Raw genomic sequence first — 23,217 nt, 5'->3', positions numbered from 1 at the left:
TTGTTGTTTTGGTTTTATGTTTTTAGTCCACAAGCCCGCCTGGTCTATATTATTATTATTATTATTATTCTATTTTATTGGGCCCGTGTCTTTGAACTGCATGGGGGGTTATAGCTCAATGAGCCCGGTCACTTCTCCTATATAGAACACTCTTTTTGGTGCTTTGATTGTGTAGTCTACAGATATTTCCTTGTTGGGCCCCTCGTGTCTCCTTATGTTCCTTCTGAGTCTCTGTAGTTGCTTGTATGTCACCAGTGATTATATCTGCTTGTTTTTGTCTGCCTCAGTCCTTCTGAGTCTCTTAGTGGCTCCTTAGTTTGTTTCTGTGTGGTCATTTTGAGTCTCTTGCTTGGTATGTTCCTCTTTTGAGGGACATTTTGTGAAGAGCGGGGAGGCTCTGGACCCTTTGGGCCTGTTGGCCTTTTGCCCAACAGGCCCGTCCAGTAATCCATCCATGGTGAACCGCACCACCTCTCTAAATACTTAAACGCCTAACTAGTTTTCAGTGTCTGGTTGCAGTCAGGAGAGGAAGCCAACAATGGCACGGCTAGCGTCTTCTCTGGGACTGATGTGCCAGGTCAATGCTTTTGCCGGCCTGGTTCTCTGCTACCTGCTCTTCCTGCTGCTGGGGGGTCTGGTGTTCACGAGCGTGGAGAAGCCAGTCGAGAAGGAGCTGAGGGCCGAGGTGGCGGCGCTGCGCCGCTCCTTCCTGCGGGAGAACCCGTGTGTCCAGGAGAGCGAGCTACGGGAGCTGCTGGGAAAAGCTTTCTCTGCTCACCGGAGCAACGTGGCGGTTCTGAAGGCCGACGTCGACGAGAGGCGCTATGACTTCACGTCATCGCTCTACTTTGTCATCGTCACTCTGACCACCATGGGTAAGACGCTCGCATGAGGTCTGTATATGGCTAATTCGGGCTGCAGCGTGTGAATATTTTTTCATGTTGATCGTGGCCATTATCACAATTTCTGGTAATGACTTGTATTCACTCTTCCCTCAGGTTCTGACTCTTACACCCCCAAATCGGATGAGGCCAAGCTCTTCTGTATCTTCTACTGCACCCTGGGGATCCCCCTCACCCTGTTGCTCCTCACCCTCCTCTCCAAGCTCCTCCTCCCCGTGGTCACCCATGCTCCCGTCCACCACCTGCACACTTACTGGGGTCTGCCCTACTGCCGGGCCGCCCTCGTCCACGCCGGCCTCCTCTCCGTGCTCGTCCTCTCCCTCCTTTTCCTCCCCCCCTCCCTCCTGGTCTGCGCAATGGAGCCCAGCTGGAGCTTCCTGGATGCTCTTTTCTTCTGCTTTGTGGTTCTAAGCACCGTCGGCCAGGGAGGGAACTCTCTGGGGAGGAACTGGAGCCCTTCAGCCAAGGAGACACTGCACCTCCTCACCACATGTAGGTGCAGGTGTCCTTTTATGAAGTATTGCATTATCTTAATAATTCGTGCTGACTCACTTTCATATACCATAACTCCACTGACTGCCGTCTCTCTGGCGGCTGGTCTCGAGGGGCCTTTAGTGATAATACGGCTGAGTGCTTCTCCGACCCCTTGTTTTGGATGGTGTGTTGCACAACGGAAATACCGGTACGCACACTGCTGTACCGCACCACTCGTTTAGTTTAATTCGGTTTGTGGCTACATTGTATGACTCGTCTCATAGGGTTATTTTGAGCTGCATGCATTCATTCTAAATGTGGGATTGTTTTCATCTCACATCCCAGCAGCGGTAGTTACAGACACACATGGTGGTGTGCACCGTTCTAGTGTTATAACATAATCATAAAGTTATGTATTTAACAGTAATGTTAATCAATTTAAGAATTAACCGAAGTAGCACCAACTATACAGTCCCCTCAAAGCAGCAAAGTCTTTTAGCCTCTTTCAGCTTGTTTTGGCCTGTAAACGTTGCTCTGAACAGATGTGTTTTCTAGCAGCAGCAGGCAGCTTTCTTTAGAGAAACGCTTCTGAACTGCTGCACTCTCCCTGCTTATCACCAAACATCAGACGTACACAGTTAGAGACTGGCTGGACAACGTAGTGGGGCTTTTAGCAGCGAGGTGGTGGATACTGTAACCAGAGCTAAAAGGACTGAGTATTGGATTTAAATGTCTCAGTTTTGCCCGTAAGGGGACAAAAGAATTGAGCAAAATAAGATTGACGCAGCTCTTAGAAAAGATCAGCGCCAACACCATTGATGTTATTGGCTATGTCCGCAGTGTAAGAAAGGCAGTGACAAATTAAATGAGGGTCACTATTCATGAAATAAATTATATGCAAGGCACTCTAAACCCCGTTGCCAGAATTCTAGACCTAATCCTTGATTTGGGCCGACGTGGCACATGAAGTAGAGAGGGTGCGCCGGTAACCCACGGGGTCAAAACCCGATTGCTCCCGTGGTGAAGAGTCCCTGAGCAAGACACCTAACTGCTCCTTGGGGCCTTTACGGCAGCACCCTGCTCCCACTGTGTGTGATGGGTTAAGTGTAGAGTAGTGTTTTTCAACCTTTTTTTGCGTCAAGGCACACTTAAGATACAGAAAAAATCTCACGGCACACCAACAACCGGAAATGATATGAAAATCAATCCCAAACATAGTTTCAGCATGAGCATAATATACTCTCTAGAGAATAATCCCCACGGGGGGTTAATGAAGAATACTTTCTTCTTCTTCAGTCCCCAAAAATGTAAAGAATAATCATTTTAATTAATTTTTCCTTCCTCTACTCTATATTATATGATGGCTTTCTTTTTTCTGCACATTCTGAAGTCCAGAACTGTTTGCAAATTTAAGATTTTGAAGTGAATGGTGCACCGGATAAAAAAAATTCAAATTTTATAAAATTAGTTCACACTTATATGTAACTCTAAAATGCAATGTGGACGGGCTGGATGGACATTGGTTTTAAAATCTAATGGAAGTCTCTCCTCCACAGGTTACCTGTTGGTGGGCCTGGTGGTGATCATTACCTTCAAGGAAACAGTGCTGCAGGTTCCCCGGGTCTCTGCGGTGATGAGGCTCTTCTCTGGGCCACAGTATGCGGAGCTGGAGGGCGTCCACCTCAGTGAACTGACACTTACTGAGGAAAGCTGTGAGGAGGAGCCTCAGTACTCGCAGTCCATCTGCACCGTCTCCTCCACTCACCTGACGGGCCCCGCTGTCACGCATGTAGCCCCCTGACCTTCAAAGCTGGACCCCAGACCCTCCAACGCCAGACAGCTTCTGACTTGTAACCGCTGTGTAGATCCGAAATGTTTTGTCTTTGTTACACTGCCTCCTGGTGTACTGGAAGATGAAGTCATTGATTGTTTTTGGCCACACGGAGGCAGTAGAACCAGGTAAAAACAACATTTAGATGGGTCCTTTTACAGTAGGTGAACAACCACCACTTCTACATGGCTTGTTGAACCGCATGTTTTCTGATGATAAAACAAGAAAACTGACTGGTTTCTTTTATTTTACAGTTAGTGGAATTCCAAACCCCCAGATGTGTGAGCACAAGCATTGCAACCGGATTTCTCATATGTTGACCTTAAATGAGCAGCAGGTACAACAAGTGACCACAAGGTGGGCCAACTAACTAAAGGCTGCCGCATCCTTCTGCGTCTGCGTCGTCGTGTCGACGCACTCGTTTTAGAACCAATTCATGGTTCTAAAGTATTGCGTGCGTTGCAGAGCAATTCACCTCCAGAACAACAGGAGGAGTAACATTTTTTTGTCGAATACGACCCAGAGAGTCACGTCTTTGTGTGTGGAAGTCGTTGGTTTATTTATTTATCTATCATAGACTTTATGGCCGCGTGCATCGCCACATCTGCTTTTCATTGTGGACACATTTGTGCCGTATTTTCCTCCACAACGCACCTCTCGACTGGAAAACCGCCGTTTGCGGAGATCTTCCTCCATGAATCAGAGGCCATCCGCACGTCCTTATAGAGCGCCAATGACGGCTTGTATAAGCGGTCATATTTACGCATTTCTTCCGACAAAAGTTCTTCAATCTGATCCGTTCTCTCGTAAACATTCTTCGTTTTAATAATGGCGGTATCGGGCTATGAAAGCGGAAATGTGAGACTCCGTAAAGGATGTAGTTAGCAGACCAATCGCAGCCTGGTGCGCTGCGGGAGGCTTGCGTCGCTTGCGTCGAAAGTGACGCAAGCCTAGAAAAATGGCTCGACACACGCAAGGGGGTCTTGCGTCTGCGTCGCTCTGAAAACGCAGAAGCATAAACTAGGCTTTATAGACCGCATAGGTTACACACTTAAATCCATCCATTTTTGTAAAACCTTTTGTTACATTGCTATTAGTGCGCTTTACCTGTAGTTTCTCCGGCAAAGTTATTCTCTCGTACCGAGTTCGGTCGGGGCTTCTTGGAAGAATACTGCTCGTGGTCGCTCTTGTTATGTTCTCCTGATGTACAATATCAGGAGAATATGTCCCCTTCTCACTCAGAAGGCAGCGCAGGTACTGATTCAGGCTCTTGTCATCTCACGCCTGGGAGATACTGCAACTCCCTCCTGGCATGTCTCCCTGCTACCGCCATTCGGCCTCTGCAGCTCATCCAGAATACAGCAGCTCGACTGGTCTTCAACCTTCCTAAATTCTCCCACACTACTCCACTCCTCCGCTCTCTTCACTGGCTACGGGTGGCTGCCCGCATCTCGTTTCTTGGTCTTGGTCTGAGTTTGTACCCTATGGTTGAATGCACTTATTGTAAGTCGCTTTGGATAAAAGTGTCAGCTCAATGACATGTAATCTAATCCAACATTGTTTTGTTCATATAAGTGTAATACGGTTAATTTGATTTGTACACAGTAAATGTCATCATTAACATATATTCAAAAGTTCATAGTTTGCTTTAATATAAATTCCAATGTACCAAACATACAGAGCAGTCAAAAAAACGTTTGTCTCCAGTGCAACAAAGTGCAAAGAATAGAATAAACATTTAGACAACATGTATATTGAGGACAACAATACTTGGTCTAATTAGCAGCAGTCGGACCTTGATGTCAGAACCTCAGACTCTTCTTGTGTAAACATTTAAAGATGAATAAGGTGTGGATGATGTTTCATCTGTTGCTGATTAGAAATCTGCGCCCCGTTCCTCATACATGGTTCAACTAAGTCCATCAAATGTTCCATTAGCCAAAATAAATTAACCTGATGATGGAAGTCAGGCTATCAAAGCGTTCATCCTGAAACTCTGGGACCTCGACACCTTCATATAGATGAAACAGGACTGAGGGTTTGTCATCAGTTAACATCTCACAGGAGATATAAAGGGAGTTGGTGGAGTGGTCCGTGCTGGTGGGGAACATCCATTCTAGTGAGATGTTGTGGTTCTCCTCTGCCTGATACCAGCTCTGTGTCACATTCACTACAAATGTCCCTGCTGAGGAGGCAGAGAAGGAGAAGAGGAGGTGACAAACTGACAGCTTTAACATGGAGCCTTTAGACCCCATGCAGACGGACTCTAGTTTGCCTGAACCCGGGTACATTTTTCACACCTACGCACTTTTTAAATCGCGTGCACATGAACCCAGTGAATCCGATTGACTCCGCTGTAGTACATCCCCCACGCCTGTTGGTGGCGCTTTAAGGTGCTACAGACAACTGAAGAAAACGGAAGGAGAAGACAGGAGCATGCGTATAAGACATGCGCGCCGTATACAAATATTATAGATATTCCCGTAGTACGCATTGTAGACTTGTTAGCACATTCAGCAGGCACATTATCCTTGCGTTCGCCATTGTTGTCGTTGTTATGAAGTGACGCATTGGGGTTAACAAGGGTTCAGCGTGAGGTTGCATGCAATCACGTGATGCAATCCAATTAGGTATGCGGATAGCGTGCAGACGAACACCAACAGCAATCGGATTTCAAGTTTACTTACTTGTGCGGATACAGTGTGCGGATACAGTGCGTTCGTCTGCACAATAGGGCTATCCGGAGACGGGGTTCACCGGGTCCAGACAAACTAGACTCCATCTCCAGATGTTTCTGAGGAGTGTGTGCTGATGCTTCACAGCTGCTTTACAAACCCAAAAGTGAACTGACCACAGACACAGGAGGTCAGGATGAAGATCACCAGGATGCTGCAGATCATCTCCTCCCTATAAGAGGAGAAGAGGCTCAAACATCACATCAACATCAACAATCTACAGTGTGTCTTTACATCGTGATGCTCTTTTGTGTTTATCATCATGCTTGTTACAAACAGCTGTGATGCTAATGATAACATCCCTGAGAACAACAACCACAAAGTAAAGCTGGTTTTGCTGCAGATGATTCACTCATAGTCAAATAAAGTAAGTATAATTGCAAACAAACTGTCCACATATGAAATCAACAGGCTTTAAATCACATTGAGGTTGTCGCACATGCGCAAAAAGCATATAGGCGGGGCTCTGCTGATTCAAGCTGTCAATCATTGACAATACCAACTTTTTTTCTCCCTCCAGACTTGTTTCCATCTGCACCTCTTAATAGCCTTTAATGTCCTAACTAAGAGAAATGATGGGAAAACTATTTGCATTTCACCAGACGAGCCCACAATATCATCAAGGACAGAATCCTCCCCCAGACTATTCTCACACAGATAACATTAAATATATGTTAACAGTATGATCATTGATGTGTATTGATTCAATTCCAAAATATACTTTTATTAATCATTTCTTTTACCATAAAACCAAAGTCTGGTATTAAATAATCCTTAGGAGACCATTTTAGCATTGTTATAATATAAGATGCTATTTTCCAAAATGGATGATTAGATATTTGTTTATGCTTAACAGTTTACTTAACAGCGACCGTCGCTACCTTTTGAGTGGCAATTCAACCGTTTGGCAAAGCACATTTTTAAGACCCCCTTAAAGAAAGTGACAGTAACCCACGGAAACCTTTTGGAACTTAAAGTATGATTTCATCTTTCATTTACACACGCGAGTGTGGGACAGCCGACCGATATGACAAGAACACCAACATCAGGACATTCATTAATTTGTAAATTAATGTATTCATACCTTAAACGTCCTCAGTCATGTAAAGACATAAAGAGACGCGGTTCTTCTTCTTCAGTGTCCGAATTCTTCTTGAGGAACAAAGCGAGGACACAACGTGATAGAGACTGAGGCTGTAAGTCCACGTCTGCTGTTATAAACAGCGGTTTAAAGGAGCGTAGCGGCAGTGATGTTTGACCGCGATCACCCAAACCCATAAAACGACTTATCACGTCTCTTATCACTGATAAGTCCATATTAAATAACAAAACAATATGCGCCGTCTTCACTTCAAAGACGTATTGCTGCTCATATCGCGCGGTTTAAATCAGACACTTGACCATTCTTAGTTTCTATTTGATGAACAATCTGTCAGACAGGATCATTGCTAGCAGGGTTGAATAATTGAGTACTTTTATTTAACGACGCTTCATACTTCTGCTCCACTACATCTTTATATTGCACTTTTTACTTTACTACTGTTAGAAACTGCATGCAATTGCTCTCCTTTCCACAGGAGGCACAAAGTGGTGAGCTACCTCCCACACTATAACTAGAGGCCCTGTTGAGGCCAAGTTCCTGTTTGTTTCCTGACATGAGTGTTTCCATGTGTCTGTTGGACTGATGCCAATGTAAGTAGAGCTTTATTTCGTTTATCCATATTATGATGTAACTTAGTTTGTATATAAATTGATCTGTTTGTCATCCCAAATTTTGTAATCTCCTTTCTTTCCTTTTTGTATAGACCATGGAAATATTACGTGAACAACTAAAATAAATGGCATGGCTGAATAAAGATCGAAGTGCATGAAACCCCGTTTCAAGTCGGTTTGTGGCTCCAGTCGACCCCTAGATCCAGTACAAATGGTCGTTCGAGCCGGAGGCTGAGCCACACTCCGCACACCCACCAAAAATGGCTGATTCAGAGACCGAAGCCAGTACATCAATGGACAAGGCCACTATTGAAAAGACTTCTTGTATTAAAAATATGGATGATGGAGACCAGGGTGTAACAGACTTAACCCACAACTTGTTTCCAGTTTTATTAGACAAAATCTCCCTGAAGATGAAGATCAAGGTGAAGTGTCTGCTCCTACTCTCCCATCTCACCATGGAAATGCATCAACTTCTTTTTATAATCTACCTTCCTCCAGGATATTCACAAAGCGAGGACACAACGTGATAGAGACTGACGCTGTAAGTCCACGTCTGCTGTTATAAACAGCGGTTTAAAAGAGCGGGACGGCAGTGATGTTTGATCACCCATAAAACGACTTATCACGTCTCTTATCACTGATAAGTCCATATTAAACACCAAAACAAGATGCGCCGACTTCACTTTATTACAGAGACTTATTGTTGCTCATATCGCGAGGTTTAAATCCGACACTTGACCATTCTTGGTTTCTATTTGATGCACAATCGGTGCGACAGGATCATTGCTAGCAGGGTTGAGTAATTGAGTGCTTTTATTTAATGACGCTTCATACTTCTCTGCCCCACTACATCTTTATATTGCACTTATTACTTTACTACATTTCAGAGGTAAATGTTTTCATTTTTACCGTACCACATATCTCAACAAAAAATAAACATCTTTTCGATTTCTGTAATTATCCAGTTCATCAGATTTTCCAATTAAGAACATCTTTGTGTGTATCCAGATTACTTTTCTATGCTTTAAAGCAGCATACAGCTGATGTAAACCTCACTATTTACAGTTCCCATTTATGTTCCAGCTTTGATGAGAAAAGGAGACACACTAAGAAGCAGATAGTCACAGTTTGAGGCTTCACAAAGCTGATAATGATCCTGAACATCTTTCCTTTTGTCTTCAGTGATCATATGAAATAAAATAGTTCACTGTATTGACAGAATGCTGAGAAACATGTGTATGTGTATATGTGTTTATACTGTGATTAACATTCACCTTGTGAATTGTTAGGGATTTAAGCAAGAAGTGCACCCCTAGTGGTGGAAAGTATAATATGTGTAATGATGTTTAGTGTTTTGTAGTTTGTAGTTGTAGTTTGGGTGTTATTAGAAATTAGTTATTACAGCGATTCCCAAAGTGTGGGCCGCGAAGGTACTGCAGGTGGGCCGCGAGAGGTCATTTACAATAAATAAATAAAACGTTTTTAATTTTCAATTTTGAAAAGTTTGAAATTAATATAAAAATATGTATGATGCGGCACATTAGTTATGTGAAACATTAATTGATGAATCACAAACAATTTAAACGAACAGATTGGTTAATCGGTTGATCCATACTGGTTGTACACAGCGCGCAAGGCGCTCTGCCAAACATGCCAAAGCTCGTCTACGACGGCGAGATGCTGAGCGGCGCTCAAGCGCGTGAGATATGGAGCTTGTTTCAGGGCGCGTCGGAGAAACAAAGCTGTCGTTCTTGCTGAGCACTTAATGAGATTAAAGAGCGAGAGACGGTGCCGTTTTCTTTACAGTCGCTGAACCATCTTAACGGGGAAATAAGTTATTCTAAAAGGGGCCCTTGGCAGGCGGCGTGGCTGGAGAGCAGCCGAAGATTTAAGTCATGAATGGCGAGGGGGGCGGCGGGAGCGGACGCAGCTCGCAGCATCGATCGGACCCTGAAAGCACCGTCTCCACCTCCCCACACACCCCCATCCACCCGCCCCGACGCCAAACGTTTGACTGCTACGGCGGCAAATCACCAGCCGGTAGCGAGCTGAACGCATTGCTCTTAATGTGCCGGTAATGATGGTAAATGATGGTTGTAGCTGGTTGTCATCTACGGTCCACTACGGTTACATAAAGGTGTCGTTTGTGTTTTGACAACGTTTTATCTCATAATTTCGACTTTCTATCCCCTTTCTTCAGTGCGGAAATGGGCTCCTATAGTTGTGTGAATGCATCGCTCCAGCCAATCCAAAGACGGGGTTTGTAACCAATCAGGTGTAGAGACCATGGTGACTGGCTCCGCCCCCTTACTGTCAGAAAGAACAACACCGAGCGCGTAGAAAACACCTTCGAGCGCGAGCAGAGATTCTCCTCGCGAGCAACGAAGTTCACGTTTCGCAAGCGAGCAAATACCTCGCTCGAGACGGACTTTTGCTGGCGGATGGTTGATTTACGCGCGCGCATCAACCTGATTTGCGCTCTCGAATTTTGACAGTGATTTGCGCTGATAGACTGCAGTATCTTATGCGTATTATTCTATGCGCCTTATTGTGCGGAAAACACGGCACATGAGCTCCGGAGAAAATGGTATACTAAACATACATTGTCGGTTAATACATTCTTAATCGGTTAAATTCTTACGGTCATTTAATCATCCCTAGTTTATGTTTTGATCAGAGTTGTGATTAAAGGTTTGGGTGGGCCGCAAAAGATTTTCAGATTTCAAAGTGGGCCACGGCATTCTTGAGTTTGGGAACTGCTGAGTTATTACATTAGCATGTTAGATGAAGTGAATGCAATATGAATCAAACACAAGTTATAGTCATGTAAATCATATAAACACTGTACACATTAACATTATGTCACAATGTGATGTTAAAACCTAGTTGCCGTCCTTTATGGATTTCTCCCAATTTTCTCCCCAAAGAGGGTTTTTTGGGAGTTTTTTTCTCCTGTCAGGTAGTAAATGAACAACTGAATACAAGACAGCCGATTGAGGCAAATATCTTGAGAATTGGACCACATGAACTGTCCTAAATCTTATGATGTAGTGTGATGAACGGTGATCATTTATGATGTGTTGTAATTAAAGTGTACTAGTTAGAAGATGAAGACTTAAACTATGCATGCTTTATTATATTCACTCATTGAGGCATAAAGCCAAATGTATCTACATTGAATGCAATGGAATGTGAGGGACAGATAGTACAGTGAGGTTTCAGGTTACAGCTGCAGCTTCACACCTCGATGTGAAGGGGACAGTCCAGGAGGGGACACTTTGAAGGAGAAGCCAATGACTTTATTGCAGATAAATAAATAGATGAAAGACAGCTCTAGTACAGGAATGTCCCCACTAGACATTCAGACAGCTCCTTTATAAACTGAGATTCTATCACTTTAACAAGTTAATTCATGTTAAGATGAAGATTATAAAGGATCGATTTTACTTTCCTTTAAAAGCACTTAGGTTTCTTTTGGTGTAAGCTTGCTTTGTTCCCTTAGTAAGATGTAAGATTGTGATGACTCTCCTCCTGTTTAAATTCCTCAAACTCAAACTGAGTGGAGGATTAAGTTTCCAATAAGTAGGATGGTTTACTACAAGTCTACACGTGTCTGAAAGTAAGAGGGGTTTTGTAGACAGACTTTGGTCTGTATGATGAGTTCTTGTGCCCCTTCACTCATGGGAGAGGTTTTGCATGTATTGGATCTATATATATATATATATATATATATATATATATATATATACATATGCCGGAGCAGCAAGTTTTTAGCCAAACCAGCTTTGGGGAACCGAAAACCCTGATCTACGTCATCTCATCCTGAAAATGATCCGGCTAACTCAGTTAGCCACGTACGAGGAACGAGGCAGAACAGAAAAAAACACCAAAACCACAAACTGTAACAAAAAAATCTCAAATAATTGAATTCACATCTGCATTAGTCCCTATTTGGTCAGCAGAACATCTGACAAACTGACACGTGCACTTTTGTGTAGAAGAAACAAAAAAACATCAGTCCCTTGGAGTCATGTTTAAAATAAGCATTTAAATGAAGTTACAATGCTTAAAATTATGTAGCTGCTTGTGAGTCTGCTTTGATAGTGGATGTGGTTTTATTAAGGCGGTACAACTTTATATGTACATTAATAAATGGTCATTTATAGTGAGACAACATTATGAATACATTCACAAAAGATAATACACATTTAAAAACAGCTTGAAATGAAAGCGGATTGAAATCTGATGCATTTTTATTGGAAATGTGTCAATCCTCTTTCACTCGCTCGTAATATGCTTTAAAACATGTACAAGTTTACTATTTAGTGGAAGGTAAACAGAAGCTTAAAAAAATATTTAAACATGTTAAATTCCTGACCATTTACAGAATGGGCCAACTAACTGATGCACAACTAGAATTACTTTGAGCTGCATGCATTCATTCTAAATGTGGGATTGTATCTCACATCACAGCAGCGGTAACACCGTTGTGCACCATTCTAGTGTTATAACATAATCATTATAATCATTATCAGGCAAGAACAGATGTGTTTTCTAGCAGCAGCAGGCAGCTTTCTTTAGAGAAACGCTTCTGAACTGCTGCACTCTCCCTGCTTATCACCAAACATCAGACGTACACAGTTAGAGACTGGCTGGACAACGTAGTGGGGCTTTTAGCAGCGAGGTGGTGGAACCGTAACCAGAGCTAACAGGACTGAGTATTGGATTTAAATGTTTCAGTTTTGCCCGTAAGGGGACAAAAGAATTGAGCAAAATAAGATTGACGCAGCTTTTAGAAAAGATCAGCGCCAACACCGTTGATGTTATTGGATATGACAGCACTGTAAGAGAGGGTACGCCGGTAACCCACGGGGTCAAAACCCGATTGCTCCATGTCCCGTGGTGAAGAGTCCCTGAGCAAGACACCTAACCCCTAACTGCTCCCTGGGGCCTTTACGGCAGCACCCTGGTCCCACTGTGTGTGATGGGTTAAGTGTAGAGAATAATCCCTACGGGTGTTAATGAAGGATACTTTCTTCTTCTCCAGTCCCCAAAAATGTAAAGAATAATTTAAGAATACTTTTATTTAATTAATTTTCCTTCCTCTACTCTATATTATGTGATGGCTTTCTTTTTCTGCACATTCTGCAGTCCAGAAGTGTTTGCAAATTCAAGATTTTTAAGTGAACAATTTACTGGATTTTATAAAATTAATTCACACTTATATGTAACTCTTAAAAATGCAATGTGGACGGGCTGGATGGACATTGGTTTTAAAATCTAATGGAAGTCTCTCCTCCACAGGTTACCTGTTGGTGGGCCTGGTGGTGATCATTACCTTCAAGGAAACAGTGCTGCAGGTTCCCCGGGTCTCTGCGGTGATGAGGCTCTTCTCTGGGCCGCAGTATGCGGAGCTGGAGGGCGTCCACCTCAGTGAACTGACACTTACTGAGGAAAGCTGTGAGGAGGAGCCTCAGTACTCGCAGTCCATCTGCACCGTCTCCTCCACTCAGCTGACGGGCCCCGCTGTCACGCGTGTAGCCCCCTGACCTTCAAAGCTGGACCCCAGACCCTCCAACGCCAGACAGCTTCTGACTTGTAACCGCTGTGTAGATCCGAAGTGTTTTGTCTTTGTTACACTGCCTCCTGGTGTACTGGAAGATGCACTCATTGATTGTTTTTGGCCACACGGAGGCAGTAGAACCAGGTAAAATTCCCTAAATTCCATCAGTCGTTTTTCATTTAAAAAAAGTTTTTTACCCTTTTGTTACATTGGTATTAATGCGTTTGGACGTTAGATAACAGGGTCCGGTATGGAACAACACACAACCAGGTTGTGTCAAAGAATCCTCACTCAGCCCCTTTCATTTACTCCTTTAAAATACGCCCAGGAGCTTGTGTTTGTTTGTTTGTGTGTGTTTGTTTGTGGGATTACAGATAGAATTTCACAAAAACTTGGTGGAGGGGTGTTCCACTGACCAAGGATCCAGTTAGGATACCCACGTCATGTTTTGACTTCTGGAATCAGCGTTGCTCACCTTGTGTCCTTCTAGTATCAGACTGTTTTAGGATAAATCAAAGGAAGAACGGTCCAAATGGAAGAAGCAATGACATCTTGACTTTTTGTTGATAGAGTGGGTCAAGCTCAGTAAACGGTGGATCCTGTACTACCCATGATGCAACTTGATAACTTCTCTTCACACATGTCAACATGTGTTGACTTCAGTTTAACCTCCAAATAAAGTGGTTTGTATAATCTGGATTAACAGAGTCATCTTTCATTCAAAGGGCCACAGGTTCAATCCACCTTCAGACTGCCTCCGCTAGTGTCCATGCCGGTTGTGTCCTCGGGAAACACACTTACCTCCACATTGTAGCTGTCACTGCAATGTGTGAATGGTCTAAAGTTGCTGATGGACTGTGAATGGTACCTCCTGTCATTAGTGTATTCGTATATTTGGTTGCGCATTAGGCACGTCAATAACAGGACAAATTAATACAACGACACATAACTACTTGTATAGGTAATTTATTGAAGTTTAAACCGATTTAACAACATATTACCTACACAAAAATAAGTAAATTAACCAACGGCCAAAACCGCAGCCCTCTCGCTCGCGCGCACTCTCTCTCTCTCTCTCTCTCTCTCTCTCTCCCCCACCATCCCGCTCTCTGCGCAAAGCGATTTAAATGAACAACAACAATAAACAAAAGCTGCATCAAGAGTTTGATGTAAGCAATTTAAGGTCGCTGTTCTTGTCCCACATATGGCAGGCTTCATTCAATGGGGCGCCATTTGTAAAATTTCGCACGTTCTAAAATCCTGCGCAATTTTGCTACATTTAGCATTATCATATGAACAAACAAGCACGACAATATCCATATGTCATTTTTTCAAACATTTAGAGAGAAGAGAGATGTAAATTCATGAAATAACTTTTCCAAGGATAACGTTTGGCAGTAACACGGCGCCCCATATCATTCAATGATTGAAACTGAGTTTTACAGTACCGACATTGAACGCTCCAAGCGAGCTGTGCTGTAAACACTTTTCCTTGGCATGAAACGGCAAATAATGAAACCAGTGCATGAAGCTGTTGTAGCTGATCTAGTCTATTTTATTCGTGCAATATACAGTCAGTACAGGAGTGCGCCCAACCACCAAGCAGACAGTCGCACCGCTGTTGTTTTTATTATTTTTTTTACATTTGAATATTAATTTTCACATTCGAATAGTTGTTTTTAACAACTATTCAAATATATATTTGAATATAGAATATTCGTTGACAGCCCTAATGCTGAGTCAAGCGACATCGCCTGAGGACATTTAAAAGACAGGCTTTTCTTTAACTTAATTTTCACATACACTTGCTTTATGCCTCTCATGCAAACCCACTTGGATGTGTACAACTAGAGTTCCACTTTAAGATCACATTTTAATGTAAGTCGCTTTGGATAAAAGCGTCTGCTAAATGACCTGTAATGTAATGTAATGTAATTTTGCTTCGTATTTAGGTTTAAATATGGACAGAAATACAGCATCAGCAATCCAGAAATTGCCTGAAAACCCCAAATGCTGTTGATTGACCTCCCTCACTCTGCTCCACAGATCCAGAGCTTTGTTTCAGACATATTTTGAGTGAAAGCTTCTCTTAATGAACCGTCCAGCTGAAGGTGCAGAGTGCTTTACTTGGAGGCGTCACAGAGGCCTGTTGTTTGTTCACATCTCTTACTATGGCTGTGTTTGTACAAGGCGCAGAGGACTGTGGGAGGGAGCTTGTGCCCAGCACTGCCAGGCCTCGCCCCTCCCTTCCACACAAACACCCTAATGTATGTCCCCAGTCTTGTAAATTCACCTCCTCTTCCTATCAAGTGTATATATTGTGGAGTCTCTACCCTAGGCTGCCCCCGATCAGGTGAGAGTCTCTATTGCAGCACTGGTGTACGCAGAGGGGGCCGGGTGCAGCTCTTGGGGCGGGTCATCGATGGGAGGTATGTCCCCAGATCCATCCTTGATCAGGGTGATATGCTCCCAGCCCCGCCTGCAGGAGCACGGCTGTGCTGAATTGCCAATCAGGGTGTCGGCATAACAGGAGCTGCACCCTGGCCTCTCTGTGTGTGCCTGGCTCGTATCCAGAGCAGAGCTCTCACCATCGGGCGGTAAGTTGAGACTCCACGTTGTTCGACCCTGTTAGTCATGTTGTGATCACCCCCTGACTAACGACCACCCTTTTTGTCCCAGGCAACGACGGGAAACCGAGGACGTTTTAAGTTGGTCTTTGATACGTGTTTGAGCCGGAGGGACCGGCAGCACGCGGACGGCGTCCTCATCCTATTGTTTTGTTTGTTTTGTTGGAAATAAAGCCACGCTGACGGCGTGTTCACCCTTCCCCTCCTAAACTTTGTGGTTGTTTTGGACCCAGACGCATCACAAGTGGAGGAGAATGCGGGCGGTCTGACCCAAGCAAACCACAGCATGGAGCATACGGCTGCGTTAGCCGCTTTGCTAAAAAGCCAAGCCGAGCTACAGAATGCTGTGAAGGAATTGGTGGGAAGAATAGACAAAGAGGGGAATGCCCCACGGCCTCCAGGCGCCGTTCTCTCCAAACAAAGTCCAGAAGATGATATAGAAGCGTATATTGAAGTATTTGAACGCACCGCTGCTCATGAGCGTTGGCCGGCGGCCGAGTGGGCTAGTATCCTCGCACCCTTCCTCACTGGTGAAGCACAGCGAGCCTGCCGGGACCTGTCCACCGCCGATGCCCGGGACTTCCAGAAGCTGAAGACGGCCATTTTGTCGAGCCATGGCTACAGCCTGCCAGCCCGGGCCCAGCGGTTCCATGCTTGGACCTACCAGCCGGGAGAGGCACCTCGGGCCCAAGTCGCAGGGCTCCGCCGCCTCGCACACCGATGGCTCAACTCGGGCGAGGGACCGCCATGGATCGAGAGACTTGTGATAGATCGTTGCATACGTGCACTGCCGCCCGATGCTCGCAAGTATGCTGCCCAGGTGAGCCCCTTATCGTTGGATGCGCTGGTCGCGCTCCTCGAAAATCACCAGGTGAGCACGGAAATGATGAGGGCAAGCAGGAGCGAGCCACCCAGGGTCACCCCGAGAGAGCCAGCCAGCCGCGACCGCCGCAGAGCGCTGCCGCCACCCAACACAAGCCAGCCGAGGCCCCCTCCCCATGCTGCGAGAGCCCACCAGGCCCCCCGGAGGTGCTACGTATGTGGTCAGGAAGACCACATCTCCTGGGACTGCCCGGCCCGAGACCAGGATGTCTCCATGGCTTCCGCCACCAGCACAGACGCTGCTCGGCCCTGTCTTCACACCGGCGGTCCCGACCAGCGACATGCCTACGTGCCAGTGAAGATTGGAGACGCCGACGCCCACGCCCTCGTTGATTCTGGAAGTGTCATCACCCTGGTCCATGCTGACTACGCTGACGACCTGACTACCGAGACCGTCCCAGTAACCTGTGTTCACGGGGACGTGAAGCAATATCCAGTGAGCTACGTTGCAGTCCGGACGCCTAAGGGAAATGTCGTCGTCCCCGCTGGAGTGGTCCCCAATCTGCCGGTGCCACTACTCCTCGGCACAGACTTCCCCCTCTTCCCCCGGTTCTGGGGAAGTGGCAAAAGAGACTTACCTGCTGCACCTCGCCGAAGGGGACATCGGCGTCGGCCGGCCAGCCCCCCAGTGCGCAGAGTCGCATGCCCCACCTTCCGGCCCAGCACAGAGGGGACCCCCGGGTCGAGCTCCGGGCCGGAGGAGGAGGATGGCGGGACCCCGCCGCCTGACCAGGATGCCTTCGCGGAGTTCCCGGTGGTTGACGCAGTGGCGACCGGCCAAAGGGGTGAGTTCGCCACCGCCCAGTGGGAAGATCCAAACTTAGAGGCGCCTCGTCAGAATGTGATGGCGATCGATGGTAATTTGTGCCCTGGGGTGAATGAGCTACCAAACCCACATTTCTGCATAAGGAACGGTCTGTTGTATAGGGGGGTCCAAGCTAAGGGGGGGGATCTAGTCGAGCAGTTATTGGTGCCAAAGAAGTATGTCTCCCGAGTATTGTATCTAGCACACACGCACCAGCTGGGGGCTCACTTGGGAGTTCAAAAGACATTTGACCGGGTGGTGGCCAGGTTCTACTGGCCGGGGGTGAAAGGTGCCATTGAACAATTTTGCCGTGAATGTCCGGAATGTCAGAAGACGGCACCCCGCCCAAACTTCCGAAACCCCTTAGTACCACTCCCCATCATAGGCACCCCGTTTTCACGCATTGCAATGGATATAGTGGGTCCGTTATCCAAATCCAGCCGGGGCCACAAATATATTTTGGTGATAGTTGACTATGCTACGCGGTACCCGGAAGCCATTCCCCTGCGTACGGCCAATGCAAAGAATGTGGCCCACGAACTCATGATGTTATTTAGCCGGGTAGGGATCGCGGACGAAGTTTTAACGGACCAGGGTACATGTTTTATGTCAAGAGTAATGAGTTCCCTGTACAGATGGCTGAAGGTAAAGCGAATACGTACGTCCGTTTACCACCCACAAACGGACGGCCTCGTGGAGAGATTCAACCAGACCCTGAAGAAGATGCTGAAGAAACTGGTGGAGGTAGACGGCAGAGACTGGGACAGTCTGGAACAGACGGACTGTTCCAGTACCGGGTCCTACCCTTCGGCGTCCATGGTGCTCCCGCGACCTTCCAGAGGCTTATGGATCAAGTCCTCAGGCCCCTGCGATCATTCGCCGCCGCCTACCTAGATGACATCGTGGTCCACAGCGCAACCTGGGTCCAACACCTGGAGCACCTGGAGGCGGTGCTGGGCGCACTACGACGGGCCGGGCTAACGGCCAACGCAAAGAAGTGCCGACTAGGATGGACCGAAACTGACTACCTGGGCTACACAATAGGGAGGGGCTGCGTGAAGCCCCAGGTACGGAAGATCGAGAAGATCCAACAGTGGCCACACCCAGTGACGAAGAAGCAAGTGAAGTCCTTCCTGGGGTTAGTGGGCTACTACCAGAAATTTGTGAAAAACTTTGCCACAGTCGCAGCCCCCCTCCACGAACTGACCCGGAAGAATCTGCCCCACCATGTGAAGTGGACCAGGGAGGCTGAAGAGGCGTTCCAGACCCTGAAGAAAGCCCTGTGTGAGGAACCGGTGTTGGTGGCCCCTGACTTCTCGAAGCCCTTTGTCCTCCACACGGACGCCTCTGGGACCGGCATTGGAGCAGTCTTGGCCCAGAACGTCGACGGGGACGAACACCCGGTGACCTACATCAGCCGGAAGCTGCTGCCACATGAGAAGACCTATGCCACGGTCGAGAAGGAAGGCCTGGCCGTGAAATGGGCCATCCATCACCTACGGTACTACTTGTGGGGCAGGGAATTCACCCTCATTACAGACCACGCACCCCTTGAAGTGGATGGCCCTCAATAAGGATCGGAACGAGCGGGTCACGCGGTGGTTTGTGGAGCTGCAGAACTATAAGTTCAGGGTCGAACACCGGCCCGGAAAAGAGATGCAGCATGCAGATGCCATGTCCCGCATGCACGAAGATGATGACCATGAAGCTCCTGGACCAAGCAAGGAGCTTAGGGGGGGGAAATGTGGAGTCTCTACCCTAGGCTGCCCCCGATCAGGTGAGAGTCTCTATTGCAGCACTGGTGTACGCAGAGGGGGCCGGGTGCAGCTCTTGGGGCGGGTCATCGATGGGAGGTATGTCCCCAGATCCATCCTTGATCAGGGTGATATGCTCCCAGCCCCGCCTGCAGGAGCACGGCTGTGCTGAATTGCCAATCAGGGTGTCGGCATAACAGGAGCTGCACCCTGGCCTCTCTGTGTGTGCCTGGCTCGTATCCAGAGCAGAGCTCTCACCATCGGGCGGTAAGTTGAGACTCCACGTTGTTCGACCCTGTTAGTCATGTTGTGATCACCCCCTGACTAACGACCACCCTTTTTGTCCCAGGCAACGACGGGAAACCGAGGACGTTTTAAGTTGGTCTTTGATACGTGTTTGAGCCGGAGGGACCGGCAGCACGCGGACGGCGTCCTCATCCTATTGTTTTGTTTGTTTTGTTGGAAATAAAGCCACGCTGACGGCGTGTTCACCCTTCCCCTCCTAAACTTTGGTTGTTTTGGACCCAGACGCATCACAATATGTAGGTTATAGTGTAGCATTGAGTTATATTTCCTAGCAGTGTGTAATCAAGTAAAAACATGTTGGTATATAAATTCCACTATTGCAATTATTCACTGAAAGCCTTGATTCTAATATTCACTTTTTAAATATTAACTTTGAACGTGAAAAGTGAGCTCTTGAGGGCTGCTTCAGTACACACCATATGCAAATATGATTTAATGCCTACCAATATCAGACTCAATAAATTGTACCTGACCCTGAAAGTAACAACATAAACCACAATAATAAAGGTTTTCAAACTAGATTTTCGGAAAATGCCAAAAGATGTGTCAACAGGTTTAGGGCAAAACCGAGGGTAACTATTTCTCCCTGCCACCATACTGAGCTACACTAGACGTGTCTACCACCGCCCACTTATCAGATACACTTTGTAAATAAGCTTAGCAGGGGGAGGTTTTCATGAGAGAATGAATATGGATTTGAAGTAGTTTGAGGAAATGGGGGTTTTGTTGGTGCTTCTAGCTGAGTCACATTTGAGTGCCTTCTTTGTCCTCTTCCTTCACCAACAGTCTGTGGCGTTGTGCTGAGGCAGAGACAGAGAGCCTGACTGACATGTGATGGCTGGTCATCAGGCCCATGAGCCTCCTCACAGCTGGGTCAAACGCTGTGTCGAATGCCAACGACAACTGCTGTCCCCGGCCACAGCCCTGTCACATGATCAACACCACGTTGCTAACCGTAGCAGTAGTTCCTTGCTAATGCTGCTGCCAGCTCCTGAAGACGGATATTTGGTGGGGAATTGGTTTCAATATGAACCGAGCCAACAGAAATACTGTATATCGCTCTAAAAGAAAGCTGATGGTGCTTCCAATGTACTGTGTAAACAGGCAATGTATTCAAATGTACCAGTCCCAACTTATTAATGTAGTACCGGAGGCAAAAACAATGTATTGAAAAAACAATGAAGCAGTCTACGTAACGTTGTAAAAAGCTAATTACACACAGGTTTAGATGAACTGTAGTGAGTGGAGTTTAAGCACTGGTTTCATGTGTTACTGACCAGCTCAAATGTCAGTTGTCATTGGGAGCATCGATTTCAAGTAGTGTGGCCCTGCCTGCCGACTAATCGGCTCAGTAGCTTTCTGACGGGAGCAAAGGTGTCAGGTGACACAATGTAAAGTGCGACGTAGTCCGCTTGGGGAAGTGCTTGCCGTGGAAGGATCGGTCAAACAAACATACAACTCTCATCCATGTTGACTAATTTTAGGTGAACCTCCCTATACAATTTAAGTTATGTAATACATTATTAACAAATTAAAAACCTATTTTAACCTGAACCTCTCTTTTCCAAAACATGACCAAGCAGTTTAATTCAACTAGAAACCAATTCTTCAAAAGAGAGACCCTTCAATTGACCAATGTCACAGTTGAGTATTTACAAACATACTGGAGTACATCATTTTCATCCCGAATCTCAGTATTAAATAACTCAATCACGAAAACACATGTTTATGTTCTTGATATATGATGCCCATGTATCAATGTATGCAGAGTCTGTCTAAAGGTCATACATGTGACTGTGCCGTAGACTGTTGCCACATGGCTGCAGGGATTGCAAAATGTTCTGTGACCTTATTAATATTGTGGCGCAGGCTCTCGCTGCCTGTCGCCGTCTCTGTGATTCTGACGGACAGCTCACAGGTGTGTGGCTTATCCCGGCTATATTTACAAAGGTCATAGATGGTGAGGCATGATACCGGCGGGGATCTGATTACTTCACCAATGGTAGGTACATCTCAAGAACGTGTTCATCCCTGCCTTGAAAGAAAGCTTTTGAACAGTCTCTATTTGCCTTATGTAATGGTCAAAATGTGACTCATAAATATTGCATTGCCTGGACTTCAAAACAGGATGCGTACCAGCAGGTGGCTGGCATGCAGACAGGAAGTGGATTGTTTAAACATAACTTCACCTCATAGTTGCCACCATTTCGGAAAGATAAACACAAAGTTGCTTTGTCTATTATGTCTAAGAGCATTCCCTGAACAGCAAGAACCAGGAAATGCAATTCCTGGAATAGTTTCAGATAAACTTAGCCTCACCATGCCAAAACTTGCCAAACACCAACTTAACCCCCCCTGCTGTTCCCACATGAGGAGACTCTCCTCCACATTTCCTTCTTTCTTGCTTTATCTTTGTCATCCCAAATGCAGCTGTTTCCCAGAGTGCCTGCAGAGTGAACTGTTGGTAGTCAGGAAGGATGGATAGACACTGACGGGGAGGTTCAGGCTCTCAGCGGAAACACCACGGACGAGTGTGGCAGCATCGGTTGTAAACAGATGGTGACTGGGATCAGACCATGAGGAGGTGTTTGTGGAACTGAGTCCTTTATATTCCTATGTTGTCCACCTGTGGGGTCAATACTTTGTTACAACGGAACGGTTTGATTCTTCCTCTCTGGTAAAGGGGGGGGGCCCATAAGGCTAGATATATACTCAAATGCAGAATCTATTAACTCACTTCATTTGGAGATGGAACTCGAATCGATGTTTCCATGACAAGTTCCCATAAATAGATACTAAAGAAATTAAGAATCTTTTATAAAAATGTTCTCGTAAAGGCACCTAACTAAAGGTAATCTGTTCATGGATTTTTAGAATATTCTTTTTTTCTGGCGGCATTTCACTGTTGAACCCAGTTGTATGATTTGAAAGCTAACTTCACTTTTCAGCCAAACATCCAGGAGCTGTTTTTGATTCTTCCTTTAAACTTTCAGGAGTACACAGTCACTTTATCAAGGAATAGCATTAAAACAACTTAAGGATCTAATATACAAATTACAGTTGACTTATTCTCCACCGGGCATAAAAAGAATATCTTTGTCCCTACATTTGATCCGTTCAGATTATTTGAAAAAACACCTCTGCTGTCAAGTGAAAGTATTTCTGTGTTAAGTCTTTATAACAGAGTCATACTTCTTCCATGCATTGTTTGACAAGGTGTGTCGTATGGCGCGACATTCATACAGAGTAACTGAATACTAACACTGCAGCTGTGGAAATGAATGATTATTGTACTCTGGGATAATATCAGGACGTGTAGTGAGAAAAACTAGGAGACCGTACAGCTTCCTTTGGCGACTCGAAACAAAAGTCATATTTATGTGAAGTATGATTACAAAGAATAATGTAAACTTTTCTTTCCACTTTAACGTACTGAATGTTTGAAAGCGGATAAGACCACATTGAGGGACTGATCCACTTATCAAGATCCCAGACGCTAGAAGACAATACTTGTCTTCATATCAGGGAAAAGGATTCTAGTTTGAAAGCTGGTTTTAAGCTTTACTGAAATAATGCGATGTGGATGTGACCCATATAACCTTCTTAAACTCGACCTGTCGCA

At 45.7% G+C, this 23,217-nt stretch overlaps 1 protein-coding gene and 1 long non-coding RNA gene across 2 annotated transcripts; one reads left to right on the top strand and one right to left on the bottom strand.

The window, feature by feature from the left end:
* Positions 1 to 365: 365 nt before the first annotated feature.
* kcnk7 (potassium channel, subfamily K, member 7) lies at positions 366 to 3,177 on the top strand. Its single transcript, XM_040181416.2, has 3 exons — positions 366 to 875; positions 999 to 1,394; positions 2,933 to 3,177. The coding sequence occupies exons 1-3, from the start codon at positions 539 to 541 to the stop codon at positions 3,175 to 3,177; spliced, it is 978 nt and encodes a 325-aa protein (XP_040037350.2). The 5' UTR covers positions 366 to 538.
* Positions 3,178 to 4,838: 1,661 nt separating this feature from the next.
* On the bottom strand, positions 4,839 to 11,335 carry LOC144410242 (uncharacterized). The gene is made up of 2 exons (XR_013468187.1): positions 7,027 to 11,335; positions 4,839 to 6,114 (listed from the first exon to the last, which is right to left on the bottom strand). It is a non-coding gene; the product is annotated as an uncharacterized LOC144410242 (long non-coding RNA).
* Positions 11,336 to 23,217: the final 11,882 nt, after the last annotated feature.

Source organism: Gasterosteus aculeatus, chromosome 7, assembly GCF_964276395.1.
Source record: "Gasterosteus aculeatus chromosome 7, fGasAcu3.hap1.1, whole genome shotgun sequence".
Taxonomy (NCBI): Eukaryota; Metazoa; Chordata; class Actinopteri; order Perciformes; family Gasterosteidae; genus Gasterosteus; species Gasterosteus aculeatus.
This window is presented reverse-complemented; position numbering and strand designations above follow the sequence as displayed.